We start from the raw sequence: 26110 nt of genomic DNA on the forward strand, positions 1-26110 counted from the left end.
CGCAACAGATATGTTTGTTTGATATGCTTGAGAAAGTTGATATGCTACGAGCTAAACTGACTAACACTCCTATAAATTATAATCTCATATACAAGGATGAGAATCTACCGATAATGATTGGAAAACTAAATTACCTTGCAATTACAACATCAAATATCTCATTTGCATTCAATGTGTTTATTGACGTTTCATGTCACAATCATTAACCATAACCCTATGAATTTTAGTGTACCTCAAAATGTTATGGAAAAGGATCTCTGGTTCTAGATTTAAGGTCATCTTCATTTTTTTTTTTGTAACTAGGTATTGAGTTCTTGCGATCTAACTATTCTTGAGGTGGACGGTCCGGTCCCACATTTCCGCCTACCAAGTAAACCCAGGAAGCGTGATAGCTCCTGATGTGGAGTCCTAGTATCACTGGTAGTTCGATCACCATAAGTGTGTCCTACATGGGAATCAAACCCTAATTACTTGGGAAATGCACTTTGCCTTTTACCACCACACCATGCCCTAGGGGGCAAGGTCAGGTTCGGATTGTAGAATATAATAGTGGATATTAGATCTCCCATAAATAGACGATCTACATCAAGCTATGCATTTGTTTAGGAGATAATTTGATTGTCTAAAAGAGCGCTAAGTACACTGTTATCATCATGTTGAATGCAGAGGTGCAGTATAATTGAGTGGAGAGACAAAGTATAGGCTTATAACTTTACATATAAGCTTATTTGGGTTAAATAACCGAGTTGATCAATGCTATCATATGGTAATATGGTAATCAAGATGTAATGCACATAATGTTTAATTCAGTATTCCATGAAAAAGAAACTCATAAAGATTTGATTCTCACTTTATCAGAATGAAGATGGAATCAAATAAAATTGTCAAGATATTTGTTAGCTCCAATAGTTAATTAGCAAATCTCTCAACAAATCCCTTTAAGGGGTCTAAAATGGAATATGTTTCAACAACAAGCTGAGTCTCGAAGCGGAGGCATGGTGCATCAGTAAAGTTGCTACCGTGTGACTTAGAGGTCACATGTTTGAGTCTCGGATACAACTTCTTGCAAAGTAAAATAAGGCTACGTACAATAAACCCTTTCCCAAGACCTGTATTGGAAAGAGTTTCATGTACCGAACTACCCTTTAACAAGCTAAGTCTCCACAATATCATTGAGCCTTAAGGAGGAGCATTAGGGGCCTAATAATTGTCAATAATCCATATTCTTTTGTGTAAACTGCAAAGTAGCATATGTAAAGGGAACTACTTGTGCAACAAGAACACTAGTTTTCGAGTAATATGTATAAATAAAGGAACCTTGGAATCGTGTATACAGATGTATAAAACTTACACGCTACTCTCTTCCGTCCTTAGTAGATACTCCCCACTAGCCTCCTGAATGAGAAACTCCGTGGGATGTCCATATGGAATGGAGATCTGCAGGAGGCACAACATTATCAATGATAGAATTCTACTTCAATGTAGTTCAAAATATATTAGTGTAACCAACAAGGTCATGCATGTGGTAGAATTATCAAAAGGGCCATCAAACTATTACTGAAAAGGAGATTCTCCTATGATGTCAAGTTATTTTGACACAAACAAAACATAAGAACATAAGATCACACATAATGTTTAGAGAGGACGGATAGGAAATTCATAGAGAGAAGAATCTATTTCAAACCAACTGCATAATTGAGTAAAGAATCATACTGTGGTATTTTTCTGAAACTTCTCTGTGACAACACCACGCGGTCCAATACATTTTATGTTGTAGCCTTCTTTCTTTATTGTCAAAATAGCAGTTTCCCATATATCAAGATATCTAGTCTGGCATTAGTGAACATGTGAAACAGGAAAAGTTCTGGAGCATTACTCATGTACACAAAATCACAAAGATAGAAAAAGAAGAAAAGAAGAAAAATACCGATAATGATACATCATATGTTGCATGCCCACTAGACAAAGTTCTCTTAATCTTCTCTTGCATTTCAGGATCTGTAGACAAATAAGAAGAAAAAAATTTAAATTTGTGTAGTTGGCATAGAGATCAAAGTTAATCATTCAAGGATAATTAAAAACTGAAAGGATGGAACTAACAAAATTGCACTGAATTATGGTTAATTTTATCTAGTAATATGCAAGTGACATTAGGGCAAGTTTACCAAGTTAGAAAGTAAGAAGGGGAGGGAAGGGGAGATAGAGAGACAAGCTCACAAAGTTTAGATATGAAAGAGACAGACTCACAAAATTACATATGAAGAACCATTGTTCATGTGCATCTTTGTATCATTTCCCTCCCTTTCACCCTCCTATCTCTTACCAAGTAAAAAAAAAATCCAACCAGAAGGTCCACTTAAATGGGTAAGAACCAAATTTAACTAAACCTTATACATGAACGGTTGTGTCATCTTTCTGTAATCAACTACACATGATTTAACAAAACCTTATACATGAAAGGTTATGAACCTACCATGTTTCTGTAATCAACTGAAGATGCTTAAACCAGTATTACTCGTCTTCTAATGAATAAATATACTGCATAGATAACTCCTCACATATTGCCAAACACCTTATGCAATCTCAAAGAAGCACATCTCAAAAACATAAAAGGTGCCTTCACAATGTGAAATTTTTTTGGTTATACACATTCAAACATTTTGTTGGTCATAAATTTTCTTGTCAAAACTTTGTAACAATAAGTTGGTATACATAAGTGTGGAAGCATTGGCAAATATGATATAAAGGGGAAAACAATCCAACTAAATAAAAACTTGTTACTCACCACAAGTTATCTTTCTTTGGTCATTGGCAAAAACCTTTACAAGTTCGCCCTAGAGTAAGAAAAAAAAGAGATCTGTCAGATCAAATAAAAATCTCCAAGATTACCAAAGTACTAATATGGAATTAGCATTTGGATAATCCAAGAATAAACAACCGGTATTCATTTAGACATTTCTCTCTGATGAAAGAGATCAAAATAATTGCTCTCTTTTCTTGCGTACTTAGGTAAGTAATCAAATTACATTTTTTACGTCAAAAATTGAAGGTAACGAGAAAAGTCAGAACTTTTACTATATGGATTTTATATAACATGCTAAATTGTATGATACAAGGAAAAGTTTATGTTCTTAACTTATGTGATTAGGAATCATGGATAGGGTTGCAATTATATTTTGGATCTCATAATAAAGATGATGAAGCATTTCAACATTCAAATACTTTGGAAAGATTCAAACATATGCATTCAGAAGATGGTTAGTGTTTCACCTTTAGTTATTCACCCATTTCATTCAACCATGCATCATAATTTGCGTATACATGGATGCAACATTATTGGTATATAAATACATACATTACACCAACATTTAGAGATCTGCTCCATATTCCAAACAGACACAGTTTGTTCGAACCAATTGATAGAAAAGAGAGAGAAACTGCATAGCACCACATAAAACAATCCATGTATCAGATTAATTGGCACTCAAAGTGAAAGATGTGAACTAGAACTATTTGACATTTTCCTCTAACCAACAGATACAACGAGTTTGGATTGCATTTTACCCTGCATCAAATCATGCTATGTACCAGACTAATAAACTCCCAAAGTGAAAGATGTGAACGAAAACCTTTTGTTATCTTTTCCGAACCCTTATCCAAAGAACAGAGACTAAATCTGGGAAGCAGATAGGAGAAACCAAGTCAAGCAGACTACCATATGATGACATGATATTGGTTAACCAATTCAAAAGTATGATCTACCTTCCAACTAAAGTAGGACATTATATGATGACGTGATGGTTATGCGTCAGTTGCTCAAGACTATACTATTAATCAATACTAAATCTGAATACACACATATATTTATATTGACAGAAAAGAAACAACCTTCCGCTTCCTATCATCCAGGGGTTGAACTTCAATAGCAAGGTATGCATCCACATCATCAGCAGTAACTAGATAGTCCGGTTGTTTTGCTCCTACCATGAGAGAGACATTTAAAGTTAATATGAGTTTCAAATTCCTGTAGAAAGATGAGAAGAAGCCAAGTTAAGTTATGCAATACCTTCAATATACTTAACAGAACCATCTTCTAAATATCGTACCCACTGAAAAAAAAAACAATGTTGTAGGACTGAATTCAGTAGTCAATAATTCAAAAATGAAAAAAAAAATGCTGCAATATTTTTTGACAATTAATGCATATACCTCAAAATTACAACTTGTTGTTCCATTGATTGAGTACCCACTTGCATGAAGTTCCCTTCCAGGATAAGCATCACCTGAAATTCGAAGACCATCAATGGCTGGCAGTGGATCATCATCTGCTGCATACCACAGAAATTATCAGAATCCATCAGTACCAATGTAGATGCTGAAATAGATCTTTAACTCCTGAGAAGTGAAAAATTATCCTGCACCTTCAGAGAATGAGTTTCTAGAACTAGGCTCTTCAAGGACTGTAGGAAGGTAAGAGTAAGCATTTGGTTCATCCTGTCCAGTAGTTGTGTAAGGTGAGTTTCCTGAAGCACAATGAACAGAAGGTTCTTTCCCAGCGTGAGCAATTGTCTCCGAGTCATCAGTTTGGGAACTTCTCAAAAGGTCTTTGAAAGATGACTGATTTTTAGATTCCACAGAATGATGTGCAGTATGAGTTTCCCCTTGATTTATTTGAACTGAAGCATCCTGGGAGGTTCTATAATCCCTGAAAATACCCACATAACACCATAGTAAGATTTAAGCCACTATATCAAAAAACAATTCGTGTATTTAATGCCACAGATAGCACCTCAATTAGCACAAGTGCTTGAACAAATTTCTCATATAAAAGAGATATTTGTTGTTGTATCATAACAAGATTTCACAGCAAGCAGAGCAACAATGTTGCTGCATATTCTAAAATAAAAATGAGAATAAGCAATAACTAGCAAACAGATCACTACACTCCACGACACCCCAACCCAAAGTTGAGCTCTATTCATCTCAATAGAAAAAATAACTGGAAAGGTGCTTGTCAATCCAAATGAAACCCTTTTGGTATCATTCCAGAGTGCCAGCACATGGTGTGAGGTGGAGAGAGGAAGGAGATAAAGAAGAAAAAGAAGAGAAGATAAACAAAATTGTTATGGACTTTAGCCCTTCCAGAGTTATTCGTGTTGAAAAAAATACTTGTTGAGCATGTGGTCCTAGCAGAGTTGTTTGCAAGCTAAAAAAACCTGAAAAAACAAACCGAATTTAGTTTTGTTTTGTTTTGGTTTTTATTAGTTCAGTTTAGTTTGATTTAATTTGATTAATTTAATTATCTAATTTGGTTGGGTTAGGGATTCTTTTTTCAAAATTCAGTTTAAATTGAAAAGCCAAAATATTATTTGGAATTTTCATATTTCCATTTATGAAAAACTTATATATAGCATTATTTCTAAATTCTAACTAAAAATAAATGATAAATTTTACTGATTTAATTTCTCCATTATCATATATGACGAACAACTTCAATTTATATCAATTATTCTTCATTACCATTGTTAGATGTTTCTAATAATAGCATATTTAATGATTTAATTGCAACTATGATGTTTATTGTGTTAATGCTACATAAGATTTTTTTCATAAAAAATACTATGGTAATTCAGTTTAAACCAAACCAAACTGAAGTAGCTCAATAATTTAGTTTGGTTTGTAACCTTATTTGATTTGGTTCGAATAAAGTAAGATAAAAAAAATTGGTTTATAACGGTTTGATTTGAATTGACAGGCGCCCCTAAATGCAAGGTGTGTTGTCATTGCGAAGTTATTTGTGAATCATTGTAGTCCTAGTTGAGTTGTACATAGTCATACATAGTCATCACACACCCCTTGGCTGACAAAAGATGCTAGCAATTTAAGCAGACCTACTCCACTCCACGTAATCTTAGAGGAGAAGATGCTTCGAATCGACTCACGCGTAGAAGATATTCATGGAATGCTAATGCTAGCATGTTGTGGAAGACAATAATTGATTCACAAGTAAAACAAAATATGTGAGGGACTGAAAAAGGGTGACAATATAAACCAAGATGCAATACTAACAAACTAAATATCTTAAGACACTATCTTAAATGCACCCATTTCCTATTTCATCCTTTTACTTTTAGTTGCATAAAGGGCAGCAATTCTAGGTCTGTGATAGTTTCAAATGAACAAGGGGAAAAAATCAATATTGGTCATTTAAGTTCATCTATGTGTTATTTCAGAGAACTTTGCTAGGCATAACAAGTTACTCCGAGAACCAAGATAAGTTCAGACACCACTATAGAAGGAAACTTATATATACATGTACATGAAAGCATCGTCAAAATCAACCAAAAAATTTAAAAGAAATCAAATTGTTTGAACTTTGATTAAAGCATCTAAAAGGAATAAATTATCAAACCTGACCTCATGGAAGGAGTGCTTTCTGGAATGTCCTGGTCCAGATTCTTTGAAGGAACACTACTTGGACCATGTTGCTGTTTTTGGTCCCCAACTGTCTCCCAAACATGTTTTGCTTGGAAATTAGAAGAAATTGGAGACTGTGCATGTGGATATGTTGGCTGAGGCACAATTTCCAAGCTATTATTGTTCTTACAAAAGGTTGATTAAAAGTTAGAAACAATGAAGACGACACAAGGAACAAAAGAAGAAAGCATTCATGACATACAGAAACAGTCGCTTGTGCCACCATATGGGAAGGTGACTGTGCAGGAAAACCTGCATTTGATATGTCCGCATACAATGGAGTTATCTGATATTGAGATTCTTTCAGCTTTTCCTGCATGGAGCAAATTTTATGTGCGGCTCATCTACCTTTGGAAAGTAAACTTCTTCATTACAGACGAAATTAAGAAAATTCCATAAGAGCGGTATTCTTTGAAGCTTCATTTTCAGCATTAGATTGAGGAAGGAAATGCAAAATTGAGGAAGGAAATGCAAACAGAAACAAAGTGATTGAAAGATTTCCCCAACAACAATTCCTTCTGTTTCTTTTGATAAAAAGAAAGGAGCAGAGAACATAACCAGAAATTTTTTTCTCAATTTTCCTCTATATTACCTCTGTCCAATTTGAGCAGATACCTCATTTTAGTGCGCAATAAAGCTCAAATGTGGCCTTAAAAAAAATCTAAATTTATTTTGTTCAAATCTATTTTTGATTTATAACGAATAAAAGGAAACCAAAAATAAGAAAATAGTTCCCAATTCTTTTCCTATGAGTTATTTCCCTACCTTCTTTCTTTTCCTAGTTGTTTCCCTTCCTCGTAGGAAACAAGCCACCAGTCAACAATAATTGCTATGGCTGTGAAGCAAGCTTTTGCATTGGGCTAGCAAAAAAAATGAAAAAAATTATTCTGTTAACACATCAGTAGGTGTCTAAATCACAAGCACCCTTTTACACTAAAAAAAAAAAGGGTAGCCCGGTGCACGAAGCTGCCATGCAAGGTCCCAGGGAAAGATCCATTGTATGCAGTCTTACCCTACTTTTTGCAAGAGGTTGTTTCCAGGATTCGAACTAGTGACCTTTTGGTCGCAACAACTTTACCATTGCGTCAAGGCTCCCCTTCACCCTTTTACACTAAACAATTAGTAATTTTAGATTCAAATAATCGCAGCATCTCGATTGGCTTGGCTAATTCCCCGACATCCTCATCAATGAACTCCGAACTCTAATTGTACTATACTTCCAACTAAAAGAACAAGGTACAAAGGCTTCCTTGGCACATAAGATTTAGATTTATTATTTCACTCGCCACTTAAGGTTGGTTCCCTAATTATGATATTGATCTGTTTCTGCATCACCTCCTTGTTCAATCTTCTTGCCTCCTTCGGCTTTTCAATCTTCTTATGTCCAACAAACTTATTTGACTTCAATTTGAATTTCAAATGTACACATTCATCAGTATCAGTATCATAGTTATAATCCTGGAAGTATCTGCAATATTATATTTATCACTCTAGTAAAATATAGACAGGAGTGAATACGGTTCAAATAAAGACAGATTCTTGTCCTTATTTCCAAGAGAATCTCAGACTATGAACCATTCATACTTTTTCCTTCTTATCTCCTGATTACAAGAGGTCGCCTACCAAGGTCCCTCAGGTCTTTGTCTTCCATCTGGAACTTTCTCACCTCTTCCACCATTTACAGGCTTCGACTTCACAACCATTGCCTATACAACATCATCTATCATTGTATACTTGATTGCTCTTTCCAACATCTCAGCCTAATCCTATGGAGAAGTTTCATGTACTGAATTAGAGAACCTTAAAAGCCTTAAAGCATTTTAAAACTAGTCATCATAACAACCGTTCACTTGCTTGGCTACCTCTATGAAGCTCTTTCAAATTTGTTGTGAGAAGCAAGGGTAGAATAACATCTGCTCTGAATTCTGCAGCCAAGTGTTTGGAAAATAAGCATCAAGCAATTCTTTTATGGCATTCTCGGTTGGGACATTTGTCTTTTCAGTCTTTAAAAATTTTATTTCCTAGTCTCTTCTTTTCTGTTTCTCTTCAGTCATTTCAATGTGAAATTTGTCAGTTGTCCAAACATTGTAGAACCCATTTTTCCGAGTCTATAAAGAAGAGTTTGTCTCCATTTGATCTTGTTCATTCAGATGTGTGGGGGCCCTCTCCTGTGACTTCTTTGGATGGCTATCGATATTTTCTTTCTTTTATTGATGACTACACCCACTGTACATGGCTTTATTTGATGAAATCTAGGGAAGAAGTTCCTCGTCTCATTCAAAAATTTTGTAGAATGGTTGAAACCCAATTTAGCTCAAAGGTGAAGACTCTTCGTTCTGACAATGCCCGTGAGTACTTTGCACAGTCTCTAAATACTTTTCTTGAGGATTCAGGAATTCTTCATGAGTCATCCTGTCCCTACACACCACAACAAAATGGGGTGGCCGAAAGAAAGAATCGTCATATCCTTGAAACAGCCCGTGCCCTATTATTTCAACGTCACTTACCCAAATATTTCTGGGCTGATGCTGTCCTTGCAGCTGCTTATCTCATCAATCGATTGCCATCTAAAGGTCTCGGGAACCGGTGTCCTCTCACTATTCTTCATCCTGACGTAGAGTTGTTCTCCCTTACACCTCGGGTTTTTGGTTCTCTTTGTTTTATTCATGTTCTTGGTCCCAAGTCCTCTAAACTTGATCCTCGTTCTATACGAGGAGTTTTTATAGGGTATTCCACTTGCCAGAAAGGCTACAAGTGCTTTGATCCTATTACTAGGACAAGATATATCTTGAAGGATGTTACCTTTTTTGAGTCCGAGTCCTATTATTCTCCTCAGTCTCGTCCTCAAGGGGAGAATACTACCTCTTCCTTTATACCTCAAGTGGTTCCTCATGTGATTCCTTCTCCTATTTCACTGGATGTCATGGAAAATGGAAAAGATGCTCCATCACTGGGCTCCCAGTCTTCACCAGATATTATTACTTACAAACGACGACGACACAAGCAAGGACCTACTGATGATCGGCTAGTTGAATCAGATGCTCCGGCTCCTGATCAAGCAGTTATCCTCATCAGTTGAGCCAACCGCACCTCGAAATATGGATGAGCTGAACCTTCCTATTGCTGTTAGGAAGGGCGTCAGGTCATGTACTCAACATCCTATCTCCAACCACATTTCATATTCTCGTTTGTCTCCTTCATATCATGTATTTGTTTCACAGTTATCAAATCACGATATACCTTCTTCCTATTATGAAGCTGTAAGGGATTCAAGGTAGCAGGAAGCAATGAATGAAGAAATGGAGGCTCTCAACAGAAATGGTACTTGGGAATTAGTTGATCCCCCAAAGGGGAAGAACTTGGTTGGTTCTAAATGGGTCTATGCTATCAAGTATAACTCAGAGGGTGAAGTGATAAGATATAAAGCCAGACTTGTTGCGAAGGGATTCACCCAAACATATGGGGTGGATTACTTGGAAACTTTCGCACCAGTTGCAAAGCTGAACTCGGTCAGGGTAATTCTTTCTCTTGCTGCTCAATATGATTGGCCTCTGTTTCAGTTAGATGTTAAAAATGTCTTCTTAAATGGTGACCTTTATGAAGAAGTATACATGTTACCACCTCCTGGAATTGAAACAAAAGGAAAGGTTTGCAAGCTAAGAAAAGCTTTGTATGGGCTTAAACAATCTCCCAGAGCATGGTTTGATAGGTTTTGTAAAGTCATGATATTGTTTGGCTTTAAACAAGGGAATGTTGATCATACACTCTTTATAAAAAAGAAAGAGGACAGAACTACCATTCTTTTGGTTTATGTTGATGATATGATAGTTACAGGTGATGATGAGGTAGAAATCCAGGCTCTTAAGTCCAAGTTAACATCAGAATTTGAAATTAAAGATCTTGGATCATTGAGGTACTTCCTGGGCATTGAAGTCGCTCGATCAAAAAAAGGAATCTATGTATGTCAGAGAAAATATGTGTTGGATTTACTCAAGGAGACTGGGAAGCTGGGTTCTCGGCCAGCGTTTACTCCTATAGAAGTAAATCATGATCTTACTAGTTCTAGTGGGGAGGATCTTACAAATCTGGAAAAGGGAACATATCAAAGGTTGGTTGGAAAATTACTCTATTTATCTATGACTAGGCCTGACATCACCTATGCTGTTAGTGTAGTAAGTCGGTACATGCATGCTCCTAAGACTATTCACATGAAGGCTGTTGACAGGATTTTAAGGTACTTGAAATCATGTCCTGGAAAAGGCTTACTGTTTAAAGGAGGTGGTGATCTGAAGGTGGAATGCTATTCTGATGCAGACTGGGCTGGTTCTCGAGATGATAGAAGATCCACTTCTGGCTATTGCACTTTTTTGGGAGGAAACTTGGTAACGTGGAGGAGTAAGAAACAAAATGTTTGTGCACGGTCTAGTGCTGAAGCAGAATATCGAGCCATGGCACATGGTCTTGCAGAGATGTTGTGGTTGAGTTTTCTGTTGACAGACATGGGATTAAAGGCTGAATTACCTCTCAGGCTGTATTGTGACAACAAGGCAGCAATCAATATTACAAATAATCCGGTACAACATAACCGGACTAAACACATTGAGATTGATCGTCACTTTATTCGGGAGAGACTTGATTCTGGAGAGGTATGTCTGCCTTATGTTAAGTCTGAGGACCAACTTGCTGATATGTTTACAAAAGCTATACCCCAAGCTGTGTTCAACTCTTCTCTTAGCAAGTTGAACATATTTGATATATATGTTCAACTTGAGGGGGAGTGTTGTGAGAAGCAAGGGTAGATAGGTCTTTTTATCTTTTGTTAATAAGTTGATTTTTAGGGTTGTATGGCTCTATATAAACATATGTAATTCGACTGGAAAGGAATGAATCTTGAGACTCTTTTATTACAACAAAATTTAAGGACAACTCCTCCACTCTCTGCATTGAAGTCATCAGGCTATCTGTGCTTCGGGCAAGGTAGATGATTACTCATAAGTGAGCTTCAAAGTCCCACATCAGCGCCTTGAAACTTATTATTTCCCCTACGAGTAACTTGGAGAAGCACCAATGAGATAACCACTCAATGTATCTAGAAAATTGACACCACAACTCATCGGACACCTCGTACAAGGACACCAAGAGATAAACGTGTGAGCATGCTTTGAAGGATATGTATTTCCATATACATGTCCATATGTGTCATCCGAAAATTCCTAAGCATTGTGTTCTATTGCACCTTGAAGATGAAGGGGTGTCTAGATCATGAGCCCTCTTTTTCCCAACTTTAGACACTCCAATCTTGTTTCTAATCCACTACTTAGCCTCTCCACATCTACCTTTGATACATTTTCTCTCTCGTAGCTTCACCAACTCCACTTTCTCCTCATCAAAATTGTAATTTCTTGTGCCCTCTGTTACTCTAACTTTGACTTTGATGGCTTCACCTTTTCGTTTTCCAATTCAAGAACCATTTACTAACATTTGGCCATCATCCTCACCAGTGAGTTCATTGCCTCCCAAGCTTCTATGTCTACCAGTATTGAATCCCCTGAGGCCTCCAGAAGTCAGGACTCAGTGTTGAAATTTTTCCTCATTTCAAAGGGACACTGCAGGCTACTCATCTAGTTACTGGGTTGCCTCTTACACCCACCTTACCAATGAGTTTGGTAAACCTTAAGTGCACTCTTCTACTCCCTTCTTGCCTCCACACCATCACAAAGAGCTTCGTATAAGCAATGACAAAACTATTATGGTAAAGTTATAACATACTCTAGAAGTCTGCTAGCTGTGATAATGTAGCTCTAACCTCAATTTGGAACAAGGCTAGAGGAATTCGTGCTGAGAGGAGTTTCTTGAAAATTTGTAGTTAGGTTGAATTCACCTGAGTAGGGTTCAGGCATACCAAAGAAGATGAAGTGGGAATGTGATGGGTTCAGGTCATGCAAACCGCAAGTGGTTCAACTGAAGTACAGGTTGAGCTAGGTGCTTGAGTATGACTAATGGGTTTTGGTAAGGGCAGTAAGGCGACCAGTTGTGGTGGAGCTCTGGGTTTTTTGGAAATTCTGAATATTAATAGGTTGGAGCAGGGAAAAGGACGGAGGAATGGCTAAAGCCCAATCAGTGGATGTCCAAGATGGAGAAAACTTTGGTTGTCTAGCACAGTGTCTAAACTAGGGGTGTAATCGAGTCGAGCAGCCGAACTCTTGAATGTTTGAGTTTGACTCGTTTATAATCGAGTCAAGCTCGAGCTTTATTTAACGAATATATTCATGACTCACGAGCTTATTCGAGCTTTTATCGAGCCTAAACGAGCTTAATAAATATAAATTATAAATTTAAATATTCATTAAAAACTAAATTATATATTTAGAAAAAATTATAATATTCTTATTAAAATTTATAATTTTATTCTAATAAATAAATTTAATATATTTATCTATATTTTTCATAAGTAGAGTGTAAAATCTATAAATTTAATATCAAAACTATTATTTTTTCATTTAAAAGTTGGTTCATGAGCTTACTAACGAACATGTTCACGAACTAACGAGCCGAATATTGTGAAGCTTGAGCTTGGTTTGTTTATCTTAACGAGCCTCATTAAACGAACTCAAAAGAGCTTTTATCAAATCGAGCTTTGAATAGTTCATGAGAGGCTTGGTTCATTTACACCCCTAGCCTGAACACCCATTTGGCTAGAAACCTCCTCAGTTTAGGATCTGAGCCTCTTCAATGATGCCTTGCCACCACCTGACACCCATCAAAGAATAAAGTTGTTCCTAGTTGCAGTATTTTCCTCTTCATGAGTACACATTAAGCTCAAATTAACTATCTTTTTTCTCCCAAATCACACACTATTCACATTACCCACTGTTCAAATTGCTTGAGCCCTACATCATACACATCATTCATCCAAAAGTTGTGTTAGTGGATAGTTTTATCCACATTAACGTCACACTAAGGTGTATACAGTTCTTAATTGTGTTTGGAAAAATTAATGGAAAAGAGACTCTTGTCCATGTGACGTCGAGTAGAATATGTATATTATTCTGGAGGTGAAGTTGTAGAGGGATTAACAAGAAAACAACATAGAAGTAACATAAAAAAAAAAGGAATAGCCTAAATTAGGCTTAAACCTATTATGAAATCAAGAGCGCAAAGAAAAAGACATGTAGTCATAACGTGGCTTAAGCAAAACTAATTGATTCAATATCAAAATAACTTGTCCTAAACATCATCTAAGCATAGGTTTATATAACTCTCAAAACCCTCAAAAAAATCTAAACAGAAGAAATAACCAACTAGACTTAGTTCCCTAAAATTTAAGATAAATTAACTAACAAGACTTAGTTCCCTAAGATTTAGGATAAAATTAAATATAATTAAGGAAAAAACAAACTAAACTTAATAAATAGATAACTAATTAAAAAAAACTCAAAAGATGCAAATACGAATACTTTGGATCCCCTCCTGCATCAGTCGCCCGGAGTTGAGGACAACTCGTCCTCGAGTTTATAATTGTATCAGGTGGTAACCTAGGAGGAAGATCGTCTGGTATCAAATCGGCAAAATCTATAATTTGATGCTGGACTTTGAGAATCCTCGTTAATCTGTCGATGGGCACAACATCGTGAACCCTGTTCTTGGCCATCTTCGCATCCCTCAAGTACTTCTCCACTGGCTCCATGCACTTTTTGAATGGGTCCTTGTTGAGCTCCTCAAATCGAGCTTGATGATCGTGGGGTAGAAACCGATGAACTCAAGGCTTCTTGATCAAGTGTTTCAAATGATTTTCTATTTTATCCTTCGTAGTTTGCCTAGCCTTTTCAGTTTCTTCAGCAAGAATGAGTGCAGTCTGTTTGTCAGGATGATACTTAAGAGCAATCTCCCGGTAAGTTTGATCATTGGCAATCTCAAAGTCATCACAGTTCAAAATATCACCATCAAAACCAAAGGAAGGCGTGATATAAGAGCACCGAGGCACCAAAACCTCGTCCTTAATTTTGTCCTCTTCCTTCCCTTGCTGCCATTCAAACACTGTGAAACTATCCACTTCCATTTTAAAAACTGCTTCACAACATCAAGATTGCCTATGGCATTAACACCATTGTTACTTTCAAAAGCTGAAAATTTCACACCATCAGAACTAAAAGAAAAAAACAGCAAATGCTCCTTGAGAATGCATTGCTTCTCCCTGGAAACTGTCCTTGCAATGTTGCAAAATTGTAGTGGCATCGATCTTCATCTTTGACACGTCCATATCTGAAGAAACAACAGAAGAAGTGGCATGACTGGGAATGATTGTGTCAACCTCAGAGACATGGATGTTTGCATTACCGCCATCAAAATCACAATTGGAAACATCAGGTGGGATTGAAGGTGGTGGAGGGTAGGAAACATCTGTAGCAATATGTGGAGAACCAATTACCAATGGAACTATGCCTGATCGAAGAGCATCCTCTTCGCCCAAATGATGCCTACTAGTTTCTCCCCTTGGAACAAAAGAATCCAGAACATTATTGAAGACTTGTTTTCTTCAACATATACATTAGTCTCACCCTTAACATTAATTACTTGACAAAATTCATCATGTTTTGGGATTTTATCCTCAACACTCTCTAAACGATTTCTAAAATCTTCTATTGCATTTTGGTCTTCAATAATCTGTTTTTTGAGGTCATCCCTAAATGTGAAAACTTCATGTCTTGTTGCCTCATCATAAGGTATCTTATCAATTTCATCGATAACTTCAGCCATTCATCATCATCGTCATAAACTGAATCACCAAGTATTTCGATCTTATCGTTGTCTCCGCCGCCTCCTATGATTGGACGATTGGCAGAGTAGGATTTGTCGATGTTGTCGAGGTCCGCATCCTCATGGTTGTCTCCGCCGCCGTAGGAGAAAGGGGGGCATAGAAGCGTTGTGGACCCGACATTCTCTCAAAGTTGTAGGTGGCGGGGCGGTTGATCCAACATCTCTCGAAACTAAATTTGCGCTTGGACATCTCTTCTCAATTGGAAATTAAGGATTTTTTTCAAAAAGGAAATAAAGGAACTTACGATCTTTACGATCTTGCGCCACTAAACGCTGAGATAACTTTGTGACATGTGTATGTAGATATTGAATCTCGTCTTGAGTGCTATGATCACGGTGTGAGGCTTCCTTAGCTGGAACCTGCCTGTTGCGACCACAACCATGTCCAAGACGACCCTCTATTAGATCTTAATGTTCTATGATACCAAGTGACACCGAACAGAATATGTATATTATTCTGAGGTATGAAGTTGCAGAGGGATTAACAAGAAAACAAGAGAGAAGTAACAAAACAAAAAAAGGAATAGCCTAAAGTAGGCTTAAACCTATTATGAAATCAAGAGCGCAAAGAAAAAGAGATGTAGCTATAGTGTGGCTTAAGCGAAACTAATTGATTCAACATCAAAATAACTTGTCCTAAACATCCTCTAAGCATAGGTTTATATAGCTCTCAAACCCCTAAAAAAATATAAATAGAAAAAATAACCAACTAGACTTAGTTCCCTAAGATTTAGGATAAATTAACTAACAAGACTTAGTTCCCTAAGATTTAGGATAAAATTAAATATAACTAAGGAAAAAACAAACTAAACTTAATAAACGGATAACTAAGGGGGTGTTTGGTTGATGGATTTAGAAATGAGGGAATGGAATAATAGTAAAAAATGGTGTTTGGATTGTGGGTTTGGAAATGACAATTTGGGAATGATATCTAGATTTATGGGAATCAACCAAACTCATATAACTAGATGAGTTTCATTTTCATTCTCATTTCCATTGCATCTTACTATCAAACCCATACCCATAGTCATTCCCATCATTTAACCAAACACCACCTAATTAAAAAAACCAAAAGATGCAAATCTGAGCCAAGATAAACCAACATCTAGTTTAAAGAGAAAGGCACAACATAAATGAAAAAAGGATACCTCAGCAATGATAAATCTCTCCTGCATGTGGGTAAACAAAACCTACAAAAGCAAAGTGGCAAAGTGATATGGATTACCAAAATTCAGAATGAAACTGTCTGTTCAATTCATTAAAAAAGGACATGATAGTGTGGATTTCCATTTTCAATAATATCTCCATGTGTAAGGACAGTAAAACAGAATGTGCCAATTGGAATGTAAGTTTATATTCTCTACAATCATAATGGTACAAGTAATGAGGAATGATGGTTCATTACTAAACCAGCCTGCCATTTATTTGAAGTCTGGAGATACTAACCTTAAGATTACTGACAATTGACTGAGCATCAACCACAGAAGGTTGAAGACCGTGTTCTGAGAGAATGGGCACCAAAGAAGATACAAAAGTCGATCTCTCTGCATGAGCAGCCTATATAGAGAACACAAACAAACACAAAATGCCAAAAATCCATTATAATGTTAGTTAATTACTACAAAAAAAAAAAAATAGCCCTACAGAATGGCAACAACAAAAAGAATAGACAAACCATTTAAAAGAGTTAAAAATATACAATTATTACACACAAGTAGCATGACTGTATACATTGACTAGTAACCCAACGAGCAATCCAACCATTTTAAAGAGTTAAAACATACAATTATTATGCAAAGGTAGCATCAAGTTTAAAATTTCGACCCGTGCCAAGGTTTTGATCCTGGACCGGAACAATACGATTTCGGTACCGTATCATGCTGTGCCGATATAGTTTCAGTATTTTTTAAATATAAAATATATTAATTAAAAAATAAAATATTTAACATAAATATTTTTAAAATAAACAATATAAAAAATAATTTTTTAAAAAAGGAAAAGTTATGAAAATAGATAAATAAATAAATAATTTATCATAATTTTTAAATTAAAATAAATGAAATATAAAAAAAATAGATAATTTTATTAGGGTTTAATAAAGCATCTTTAAATTATCTCCATCATAGCTAGGAGTTGATTAAAATAATTAATCTAAGTTTAATTAAACAAATTCCGAAATCCGACACCACTCACGAGCTTAACCGACTTCGACGCTGCCACGAGGTTGCGCAACCCCTCAACCATGGTCGCGGGAATCGCATGACTACTCTGGCGCTACCGCGATGGTCATGTGACCCCTCTGCAGCGGTCGCAGGGTTGTGCGACGCCTCCTCGGCGACAACGGAAGGGTTATGTGACCCCTTCGCTACGATCACAAGTTGCGCAACACGTCGTAGCTGTTGCGGGTTTGGTGCCGAGGTCGTGCCGGTGCTGGTGTCGATCGCCGGGCGAAACGAGATGTTTCGCCCATTTCGACCGTCTCGGCACGGCACTTTAAACCATGGGTAGCATGACTGTATACACTGACTAGAAACCCAACAAGCAACCTACCATTTTTAAGAAGTTAAAACATACAATTAGTATGCAAAGGTAGCATGACTGTCTACATTAACAAGTATCCCAACAAGCAATCTTATCTACATTGGTCCAAAGGACCAGGCGACCAGATACCAATCCCAATAGAATCCGTTGCTTGCTACATAGTAATCTAGTTACCAACCCCAATAGGCATTAATTCAGACCTAGTACACTTGGTCACATCCCAAATCCAATCAAACCAAAAGACTAATCCAACTCAATATAAGATTCTTGGCCAATACAATGGTGACACAATATCAAACTTCATCTTATTTCTTTAGCAATTAGCAAAAAAAAATGTAATTAATATTAGCCACTCAAACTTGTATGCATCCAATATTTCACGCCATAAACCAGGGAGGTAAACAAAGAATATTACTTGCAAGGCATATGTTAGACGAATATTCTCCTCAATAATATCTTGTCTATATGAAATAGCTTTTGATGCAGCATCAACCAAGTCTTGTTGTTGCTGATCAAATGCCTGCAGCATCAAAATTTTTAGATGGTTTTCTATCAGCAATCATAAATTATAGGAGGCAAACTATAAAAAGGTAAGGAAATTAATAAGGGTGCTCACCATGCGCATATAAGCAATTCTTTTTTCTAGAACATATTTCTCATTGCGTATTTGTGCTTCCTATGTACAATGTTGTAATTATTGCTTGGTTCAAATGATCCATCAAAAGGAAGAATGTAGACACCATGGAAGCTCTCCTCACCTTTATTGAATAATCAGCAAGATGCTTCCTTAACTGTGCAATCTCTTCTTCATGCTCTCTGACCTTAACAACAAGTTCCTTGGTACGTAGACTTTACTACTTAGAAACAATTGGAAATATTAAATTGCAGAAAGATCTACAATTTTAAGCAACTGAAACTACCTGCTTCCAAAGAGTACTAGAGTTGAGATTAGACACTGGCACCAAACAATTTCCTGATGAAATGAACCTCTTATCTTGGTCTCCTCCTTCCTTTTGATGCCTATCAAGAGTAACAAAAGAAATCTTCCCGCTTAGATTAGTTTGACACTATAAATTTCCACGTTCTACATTAATTTACCTGCTTGGAGACAAGGATCTAGATGATGGTGTAGAGTATTGAGATGGACCGGCACTGCCTAAAGCAGAATGTACTCCAGGAAATTTTCGAAGGTCACCATTAACCTTGTTGCTCCCATATGTGTGTTGATTAGCCGTGACAGATTCCAAATGAGTTTCCTCCCTTCCAACCACTCCATTCTGATGAAGCACCATAGCTTGAGGATTTAAAGGTGAATGATTTTCTATCCATCTCCTCTCTGCTTCATGTCCAGCTGGAGAATTGGAATTACTGATTTTATAGGCATCCACCTGATCATTTGTAGGTATTTCAGGCCTTAATGATTTGACTTCTAACCTCTGATTAAAAAAAAAAAAAAAAATCAAAGATGTACAAACTACTCAAATCAAATCAAAAAAAGGTATGAACTATTATTGAAGTAAATTAACAGATATATAAGACTGAGGCTATTACTTAGCTATTCAGCTAGCCTTTTAAGATTTAAGTTTAACCATTGAAGAAGTTTTGTTTTAATTGTTGAGGAAATTTTGTTTGCATCTTGAACATTGTATATTAGCACTGATTAAAAAGGAAAGAAAACAAACGAACAGAATAATTTTCTGACATCTTCCATTATGAATGTGCCCAAAGATGCTGAATTTATTAATTTCATTGCTAACACAACTATTTCCTTGATAATAGAAGTTTGTTCCCTACCTACATTTGACCCAAGCAAATAATAACCAAAACAGCACACAAATGTGCCAAAAATTTTAAGATGACAATAAATGTAGGGACAAAAGTCATCCGTTGATATACCAAGTTACCAACCAACACAATCTAGCCATATGAAAATAAATCAGCTAAGATTTTGTTCTCAGATGGAGGTCAGCTTCTGAACTCCAATATTCGATTGCCAAAGAATATTACTTTCTTTTACAGATGACCCATAATCTACAACAACCTAATTATGCAACCTGTTTCTGCTCAAGCGCAACAAAGTTTCACAACTAAATGCGGGCAAGATTAACAAAAAACAATTCAATACTAAGAGATAATATTTTTCAGATATAATAGAAAGGGTTTCATTAAACATTCATTAGCTGCATTATCAGGCAATTGAAAATTAACATCAAAAACACTTAACCAACTTACTAAGCACCCAAAAGGCGGTTCTGTCATCTGTGAACTTCTAGCTCATATTAGAATTGACAATTGACAGTTCAAATACTATTTAGAAAGATGAGATGGTTCCAATCTCACAAAGTCCGCCATGCTATACTACCCAGTCTCACTGAGTCCAAGATTTATCAGGCATAAACATAGAGAACTAAAATTGACCGCATACTGATGCTTGATTTCATACTAAAATATTGAGGCAAGTAACTGACCCAAAATATTACATAACAAGAAACAATTTAGAAAAATACTAATTAGAAAACAATTTAGTCCTGGATAGCATGTTGGTCTTGAGTGCTTACATATTTTTCTAATTCTTGTGCTTTTTGCAAGAGTTCATTCTTTAATACGTTGTTCTCTTCCAACTGCAAGATAACAATAATAATTAGAAATTTGAGTTTTCTATGTTTTATTGCTAACGTCACTTCATTATCAAAAGATAACAAGCCATTTTAGTAAATAACAAAGACGAAAATTACTGCAAGGTGCTGTGAGAATAACTGAACAGACTAGTTCAAAAAATAAAGAACAGTCTAGTTAAAAAAAAAACAGAGAACAGTCTAGTTTTAAAAAAACATAGAATGGACTAGTTCAAAAAAGCATAATAATGATTGTTTTTTCTGTAAAAACACAATAATGTCATTGTTTTTCTGTATCTAGGAGTTGAATGGCATACAACAACAACTAAGCCTTATCTCACTAGGTGGAGTCAGCTAGGAGTTAAATGACATAGTTTGTGAAAATAAAAAAATTGACATACAGAAATAACGCAGAACAGAATAGTACAAAAATATAATAATGTTTGTGCAAAAAAACATAGTTTGTTCTCTATCTAGGAGCTGAATGGCATAATTTATGCAAATAAACCTTAACTCTATACATCAACTTAATTGAGTAATTACTAAAATCTGGATTAAGCAGTCCTGAGATTAAGACTAGAATAAATCATAGCTTAAATAGTTCAATAAAACACAACGTATTTAGACATCCAAACCTTGCTGAGAGTTGAAAAGATCCAGACAGCTGAAAGGTATTATCTTATATGTAGCATAACTTACTCTTTCCTAGCAATGGATAACCTTATAGATAACAAGTTAAATGATAATTAATATGATGAAATAGGCAAGAAGATTCCGGAGCTTTAATTAGAGATTTTATTCTTAATTTTTGTCTCATATCCAATGCAATCTCAGGGCAAAGTATCCGCAGCAGGGACCAAAATGCAAATTGCTTAAAAGGAGAAAGTCCACCGGGGTTCTTCTAGCAAATGCAGTTGTAATAAATTAATTGGTTGTTGGTCCAAGAAATTCTGCCAATTCATGATTCATTCTATAGCAAACTAAGACTACCTTCGTGTAATTCTTCCAGAATGCACATCCTGCTTGCTCTGACGATAAGCCATTGATGCACCACGAAACGATGAATTGGGTTTATTTCTCAAACCAACCGCATATAGAAACTAAGATAATAGGAAAACTTCACAATATGGAATCAAATTGAAGATTCATAAGGCAAAATATCCACAGTACGAGCCTGCGAACTAAGTCTAAATCACAAGCCAGGATTCCAGTGAAATCAAATAGCGAGAAGCCAACCTGTTGCTTGATAGTGCTCTCGGCATCCTCCAACGCCTTGATGACTTGGTGAACGCCCTCATTTCGGCCATCGCCTAAGACCAACCCAGAAAACCTATCCACCAGGTTCCCGACCCTGCCGCCGCCATACGACAGAGGGATCCACGGCGGCGGCGAGCCACCTCTTTCGCCGTAGATATCCCTCCTCGGGTTCGAATCGTGGCTTCCCATGCGCTGGACATCCCAGAACGCCCCTCCCCGCTCGGGGCCAGTATCAGAGTAGCCCGAGGACCTCAAATCGGGCATCAAAAAAGATCAAATCGCGAAGGAGTGCGCAGCCAGTGGTGGATCGAGAGGTGGCGCAAGGGATCTGGATGGAGAGCGAAGAGAGGGAGAGGGTGGAGAGGAATCGACGCACGAGGCCGGCTCTTCTTGCTCGCGAGCGAGTGAAGGTGAGGCGAGAGAGAGAGAGAGGCAAAGGGACACAGAAGAGGAGATTAAATTTAAGATGTGTTACTAATAAAGGCTAAACAAGTTTGGGAGACGATATATTTATAACATTGCCATTGCAAATTCAAAAGATTAATATTTTTGTGCATTTTTTAATAATAATTGATTTTCATTCAAACCGAATCGGATGACTGTTGGTTGTTAGTCAAACTGGTTAAATTAACCGGTTCGATCCGGTTTTAACAACGCTATAATTTGCCGGATTAGCTCGTGCTCATTTGTCCAGACGAGTTGAATAGTGTATAAATCGCACTTAAAGTTGTTGTGAAATTCCTAAAAACTTATCTTTCAGATTTCGGACAGAAAAAACTATGTTTCATTTTACTCTTCCTATCCATACCATTCTTATTGGATTTCAAAATCAATATCACTACATTATTTTAAAATCAATATCACTATAATATTAATTTTCTAAAATCAATATCAGTATTTAAAAGAACAATATCATTTTTATTGGATTTCAAAATTAATACCACTACTTTATTTTAAAATCAACATCGCTATGTTAATTTTGTATAAATCTTAAAATGAATATTATTTTGATATTGTATTTTAAATATCAACATGCCGATTTTTGAAATATTATAATACTAATATTCAAAACACAATATCATAATAGTATTATTTTTTGAATACAACATCATTGTAATATTATTTTGATAAGAGGAATAGAATAAGAAATAAATACGTTTTAAAAAAATCTAACATTGTCTTTCAAAAAATTCTATAACTTAAGTGCGTGTTCAATTACCGATATACAATACTAAATAACCAGAAAGTTACAAGTAATTTAAATATAAAAAATATTAATCAATGAATAAGTATTTGTATTTTAGATGATCCAGAAAGCACAATCGTTTTTAACCCACTTCAGAAAACTGTTATCAATATTTCAAAAACAAGAATATAACAACTACAGGGTACATCATTTCGTTGCTACAAATCAATCTGATTCAGTCTGTTATACCAAACGGAATGCAGTGTCATGTGAAACAGATCATACTCTTTGGGCCTAGCATTCCACAGAAAATGCTTTTGCAGCTTCTTCACGTTCATCTGCATGATTCTGTACTGTTCCGCGCCAATTCCTAACAAGATGTCCTTCAAATTTTGTATATCCTTCTCCGCGACCACCACAGAGAACGCCCTCCAATCGAGCACCTCCTCGAACGGGAGTACAAAGTGATCGACAATGATCACTGGAACGCACTCGAAGTAGATGGACTCGACGATCCTCGGGCTGTTCACTTCGTAGCCCATCGGGCAGATGCAAAACTTGCTCGACTTCATGTGTTGGGCATATGACATTTTAGCAGCAACCTCTTCCGGCAACACTTCATAGATCCTCATATCTGGGTCTCTACCTTTCCAGAAGCCGATGAGGATGGGCCTCACGCGGCCGTGCATGTGACCGGCAAAGAAGGCCAGAATGGACCTCTTGGAGCTGGGCCGACCACCGATGCCTCTTTGAGGCCTCTTGGGGTTTCTGATGTAGGTCTCCGGAAGAGACACATCCTTCCCTCGAATGAAGATGCCCTCGGAGACATCTGCATTGCACACGACTTTGATCGCGTTGTCTCGTAGCTCCCCGTGCAGTCTAGTGATGTAAGTTGCCTGAGAGGAGAGGCAGAATGAGTCGAACAATCATTTGTATAGATTATCAAAAGCAGTAGACTGTATACATACCCAATCATGGCAGCCTGCAAAGAAATGATCAGCTCCTCTCGTCCTGTTCCAGAAAGGATACTTGGCAGAGATCATGTTGATGTAATTCCTTAAGAATATGGACAGTGGTTTGTTGCTATGTGAATCAGGAACATAAAGATTTGCTCTGAGCTGCCTCGAGCTAAAAGGCATGTAGAACAAATGAGCCTTCTCAGGATCCTTTGTCACAAACTTTTTGCTACCCTCCATTAATTTCATGAACCATCCTTCGGAGGCGTAGATGCCTCCAAGCTCTGGAGTGTGGAAGAGGGGCCGGGGACCGTCGCCATAGATGTACACCTTTAAAATTTTCTCCATCAGCTCGTAGCTCCTGCAGAAACATTGGTGAAAAATCTGAGCATGTTCAATGGAGTTCAGATGACCATCTAGCAATTACTCTGATCTACTTCAGAGACAGTCATATGAATTGCACGCATTACTTCAATGTGCTTCTGCAACTCACATCGATAGAGAAGGCAATTCGTCATTAAAGCAGTTCATCATTCTCACCTCTTAAACATTGAAACATTCAAGAACAATGGAGCATGGAGATCAGGATCGTTGAAGACAGGAGGAGCATTAGCGATCTCCTTCTTGGCGTACACCAGCTGCCGATCAGTATTCTGCAATACCACAGCAAGTGCTTCAGAGGTCAAAATTGGTGATAGAATCTACCCTGAAAACGAAAGGGAAAACTCTTTTCGGAGGAAGAACAAGTTGAACGCTAAACGAAGCCTCTACCTTTGGCGAAAAAGCAGGGGTCTTTATGGCAGGACGTCTTGGGGGCTGCAAGAATTCATCACAAGATACTGAAAACTTAATTGGCATACTGCAATTTTGGAAAATTCCATGGGGCGAACTCGAAATCTACCTCCGGAGCAAAAGACTTCGTTTTCCCATCAGTATTAGATGAATTCGCCTCGGCGGCAGCGAAATTGACTACGGGAGTGGGACTTGGAGCAAGAACAAGCTGCAAGTGCGAAGCGCGAATAAGAAATCCATTCCTGTTTTCCCTCAAGCCATGAAGAAAAAGTAATAATCTGCCCTTATACCTACCGCATCTTCTAAAGGCGGCTCCTTTAGGTCAAACTCATCTAGGTAGATGGCCAAGGCATCAAAATCCCCAATTGGAGAAGGGGAAGGCGGAAACCTATGCGGAGCTGCGGCTGGGCCAGGGGATCCCGATGGGCTCAGGAAAATAAGATGCTCCTCGCCCTGAGTTGTAGAAGCGGGAAGAGTAACGAGAGGCGGAGGAGGAGCTGAAGATGAAAGGAATAGTTCGTTGTGAGAATCTGCGGCGGAGAAGAGGTCAGAGACGCGGGAGGTGGAAGAGGGGAAAAGAGAGAGGAAGAGCGCAGCGACGGAGATGCCAACGGCGACGAGAAGGAGGCTCTTTCGCGAGGCGCCGACGCCGCCGCATCTGAGGCGGCGAAGGACGGCCTTATCGAGGTCGACGGCGAGCATGGGCGAAGGAGGCGGAAGGTAGCGCGAGGAGCAGAGGACATGGCGAAGAAAACTAGCATTGGAGTAAAAAATTGGAACAGGAAACAGGGGATTGGCAGCAGCTGCGGCGGCGACAAAACAAGTGTGATAGTCAATAAATCACCATTTTCGGAGCGGCGAAATTTACGCTAGTACCCCTGCAGGGTCCATGGAGCTACAAGTTTATATTGCCCATTTTATTCTTTTGTCAAAAAAGAATATTCTGTTTAATTCTTTTCTTCCTCGCACACAATGATTTTGTGCACATAAAATGTATATTTTGGCCGTATGGTATTTATCTCATGTTACTTCTAAGTTCTAACTAGAAAAATTGAAGTCCCCGGAGCCTAAACTCGTAATAATAAGATATTTAAATTATTATTCAGATACTTATGATTCAAATATTAATTAAGACATATTTATAGAATTTTTTTTTTCAAATAAGAAATATAATCAAAAGATATTAAATTTCTCCATTGATCGTATTCTGATGATGAGTAAAATTTTTTTATAAAATCGGATCTATCATTTCAGAATAGTTAATAAAATTAACTAAAATTATTTTTTTTAATTAAGAAAATTATAGAAGCGTGATTTAATAGGAAAAATAGAAATAAATTAATAAGAATTATTATTATTATTATTATTATTATTATTATTTTTAAAGGAAAGTTGAGCTGATTCAATGCGTGTGGTGGGGCAGGACTAGATTGGAAACTGTGAACTTGGCCGAGATGTGTTGATCAGAT

The 26110-nt window shown here is 37.0% G+C and overlaps 2 protein-coding genes across 9 annotated transcripts in view; both read right to left on the reverse strand.

Annotated features, from left to right (window-relative positions):
• Positions 1–22180, reverse strand: part of LOC121975963 — a 29352-nt gene extending 7172 nt beyond the window's left edge. Inside the window, exons 1-19 of one of the 8 annotated variants that reach the window (XM_042527911.1) lie at positions 21687–22180; positions 20394–20456; positions 18934–19223; positions 18756–18855; positions 18594–18671; positions 18452–18511; positions 18251–18355; positions 16741–16851; positions 16443–16484; positions 6680–6790; positions 6418–6602; positions 4422–4705; positions 4210–4328; positions 4067–4109; positions 3889–3980; positions 2786–2834; positions 1928–1998; positions 1714–1830; positions 1352–1437 (exon numbers count right to left, since the gene is read on the reverse strand). In XM_042527911.1, the coding sequence (XP_042383845.1) occupies positions 1352–1437; positions 1714–1830; positions 1928–1998; positions 2786–2834; positions 3889–3980; positions 4067–4109; positions 4210–4328; positions 4422–4705; positions 6418–6602; positions 6680–6790; positions 16443–16484; positions 16741–16851; positions 18251–18355; positions 18452–18511; positions 18594–18671; positions 18756–18855; positions 18934–19223; positions 20394–20456; positions 21687–21971 (2291 nt within the window). In that variant the 5' untranslated portion in view covers positions 21972–22180. Of the gene's footprint in view, positions 1–1351; positions 1438–1713; positions 1831–1927; positions 1999–2785; positions 2835–3888; positions 3981–4066; positions 4110–4209; positions 4329–4421; positions 4706–6417; positions 6603–6679; positions 6791–16442; positions 16485–16740; positions 16852–18250; positions 18356–18451; positions 18512–18593; positions 18672–18755; positions 18856–18933; positions 19272–20393; positions 20457–21686 lie in introns of all 8 variants that reach the window. The other 7 variants (XM_042527907.1, XM_042527910.1, XM_042527909.1 and 4 more) reach the window with 7 other exon arrangements.
• An 801-nt stretch (positions 22181–22981) lies between these two features.
• On the reverse strand, positions 22982–25554 carry LOC121975965 (probable glycosyltransferase At5g20260). Its single transcript, XM_042527914.1, has 6 exons — positions 24936–25554; positions 24751–24849; positions 24621–24665; positions 24390–24502; positions 23862–24210; positions 22982–23789 (listed from the first exon to the last, which is right to left on the reverse strand). Exons 1-6 carry the CDS (start codon positions 25341–25343, stop codon positions 23112–23114), a joined length of 1692 nt encoding a protein of 563 aa, XP_042383848.1. The 5' UTR covers positions 25344–25554; the 3' UTR covers positions 22982–23111.
• Between the last annotated feature and the right edge of the window lie 556 nt (positions 25555–26110).

The sequence above is a fragment of the Zingiber officinale genome, chromosome 4B (assembly GCF_018446385.1).
Source record: "Zingiber officinale cultivar Zhangliang chromosome 4B, Zo_v1.1, whole genome shotgun sequence".
Taxonomy (NCBI): domain Eukaryota; kingdom Viridiplantae; phylum Streptophyta; class Magnoliopsida; order Zingiberales; family Zingiberaceae; genus Zingiber; species Zingiber officinale.

What these genes read in the sequence shown, in the direction of transcription:
- LOC121975965 (XM_042527914.1), bottom strand. Translation starts at nt 25,343, where the DNA reads ATGCTCGCCGTCGACCTCGATAAGGCCGTCCTTCGCCGCCTCAGATGC. An exon ending in CGAAGTCTTTTGCTCCGGAG is followed by an intron (nt 24,666 to 24,750) that starts GTAGATTTCGAG and finishes GAATTCTTGCAG; the next exon opens with CCCCCAAGACGTCCTGCCAT. An exon ending in TTGCAGGCTGCCATGATTGG is followed by an intron (nt 23,790 to 23,861) that starts GTATGTATACAG and finishes CTCTCCTCTCAG; the next exon opens with GCAACTTACATCACTAGACT.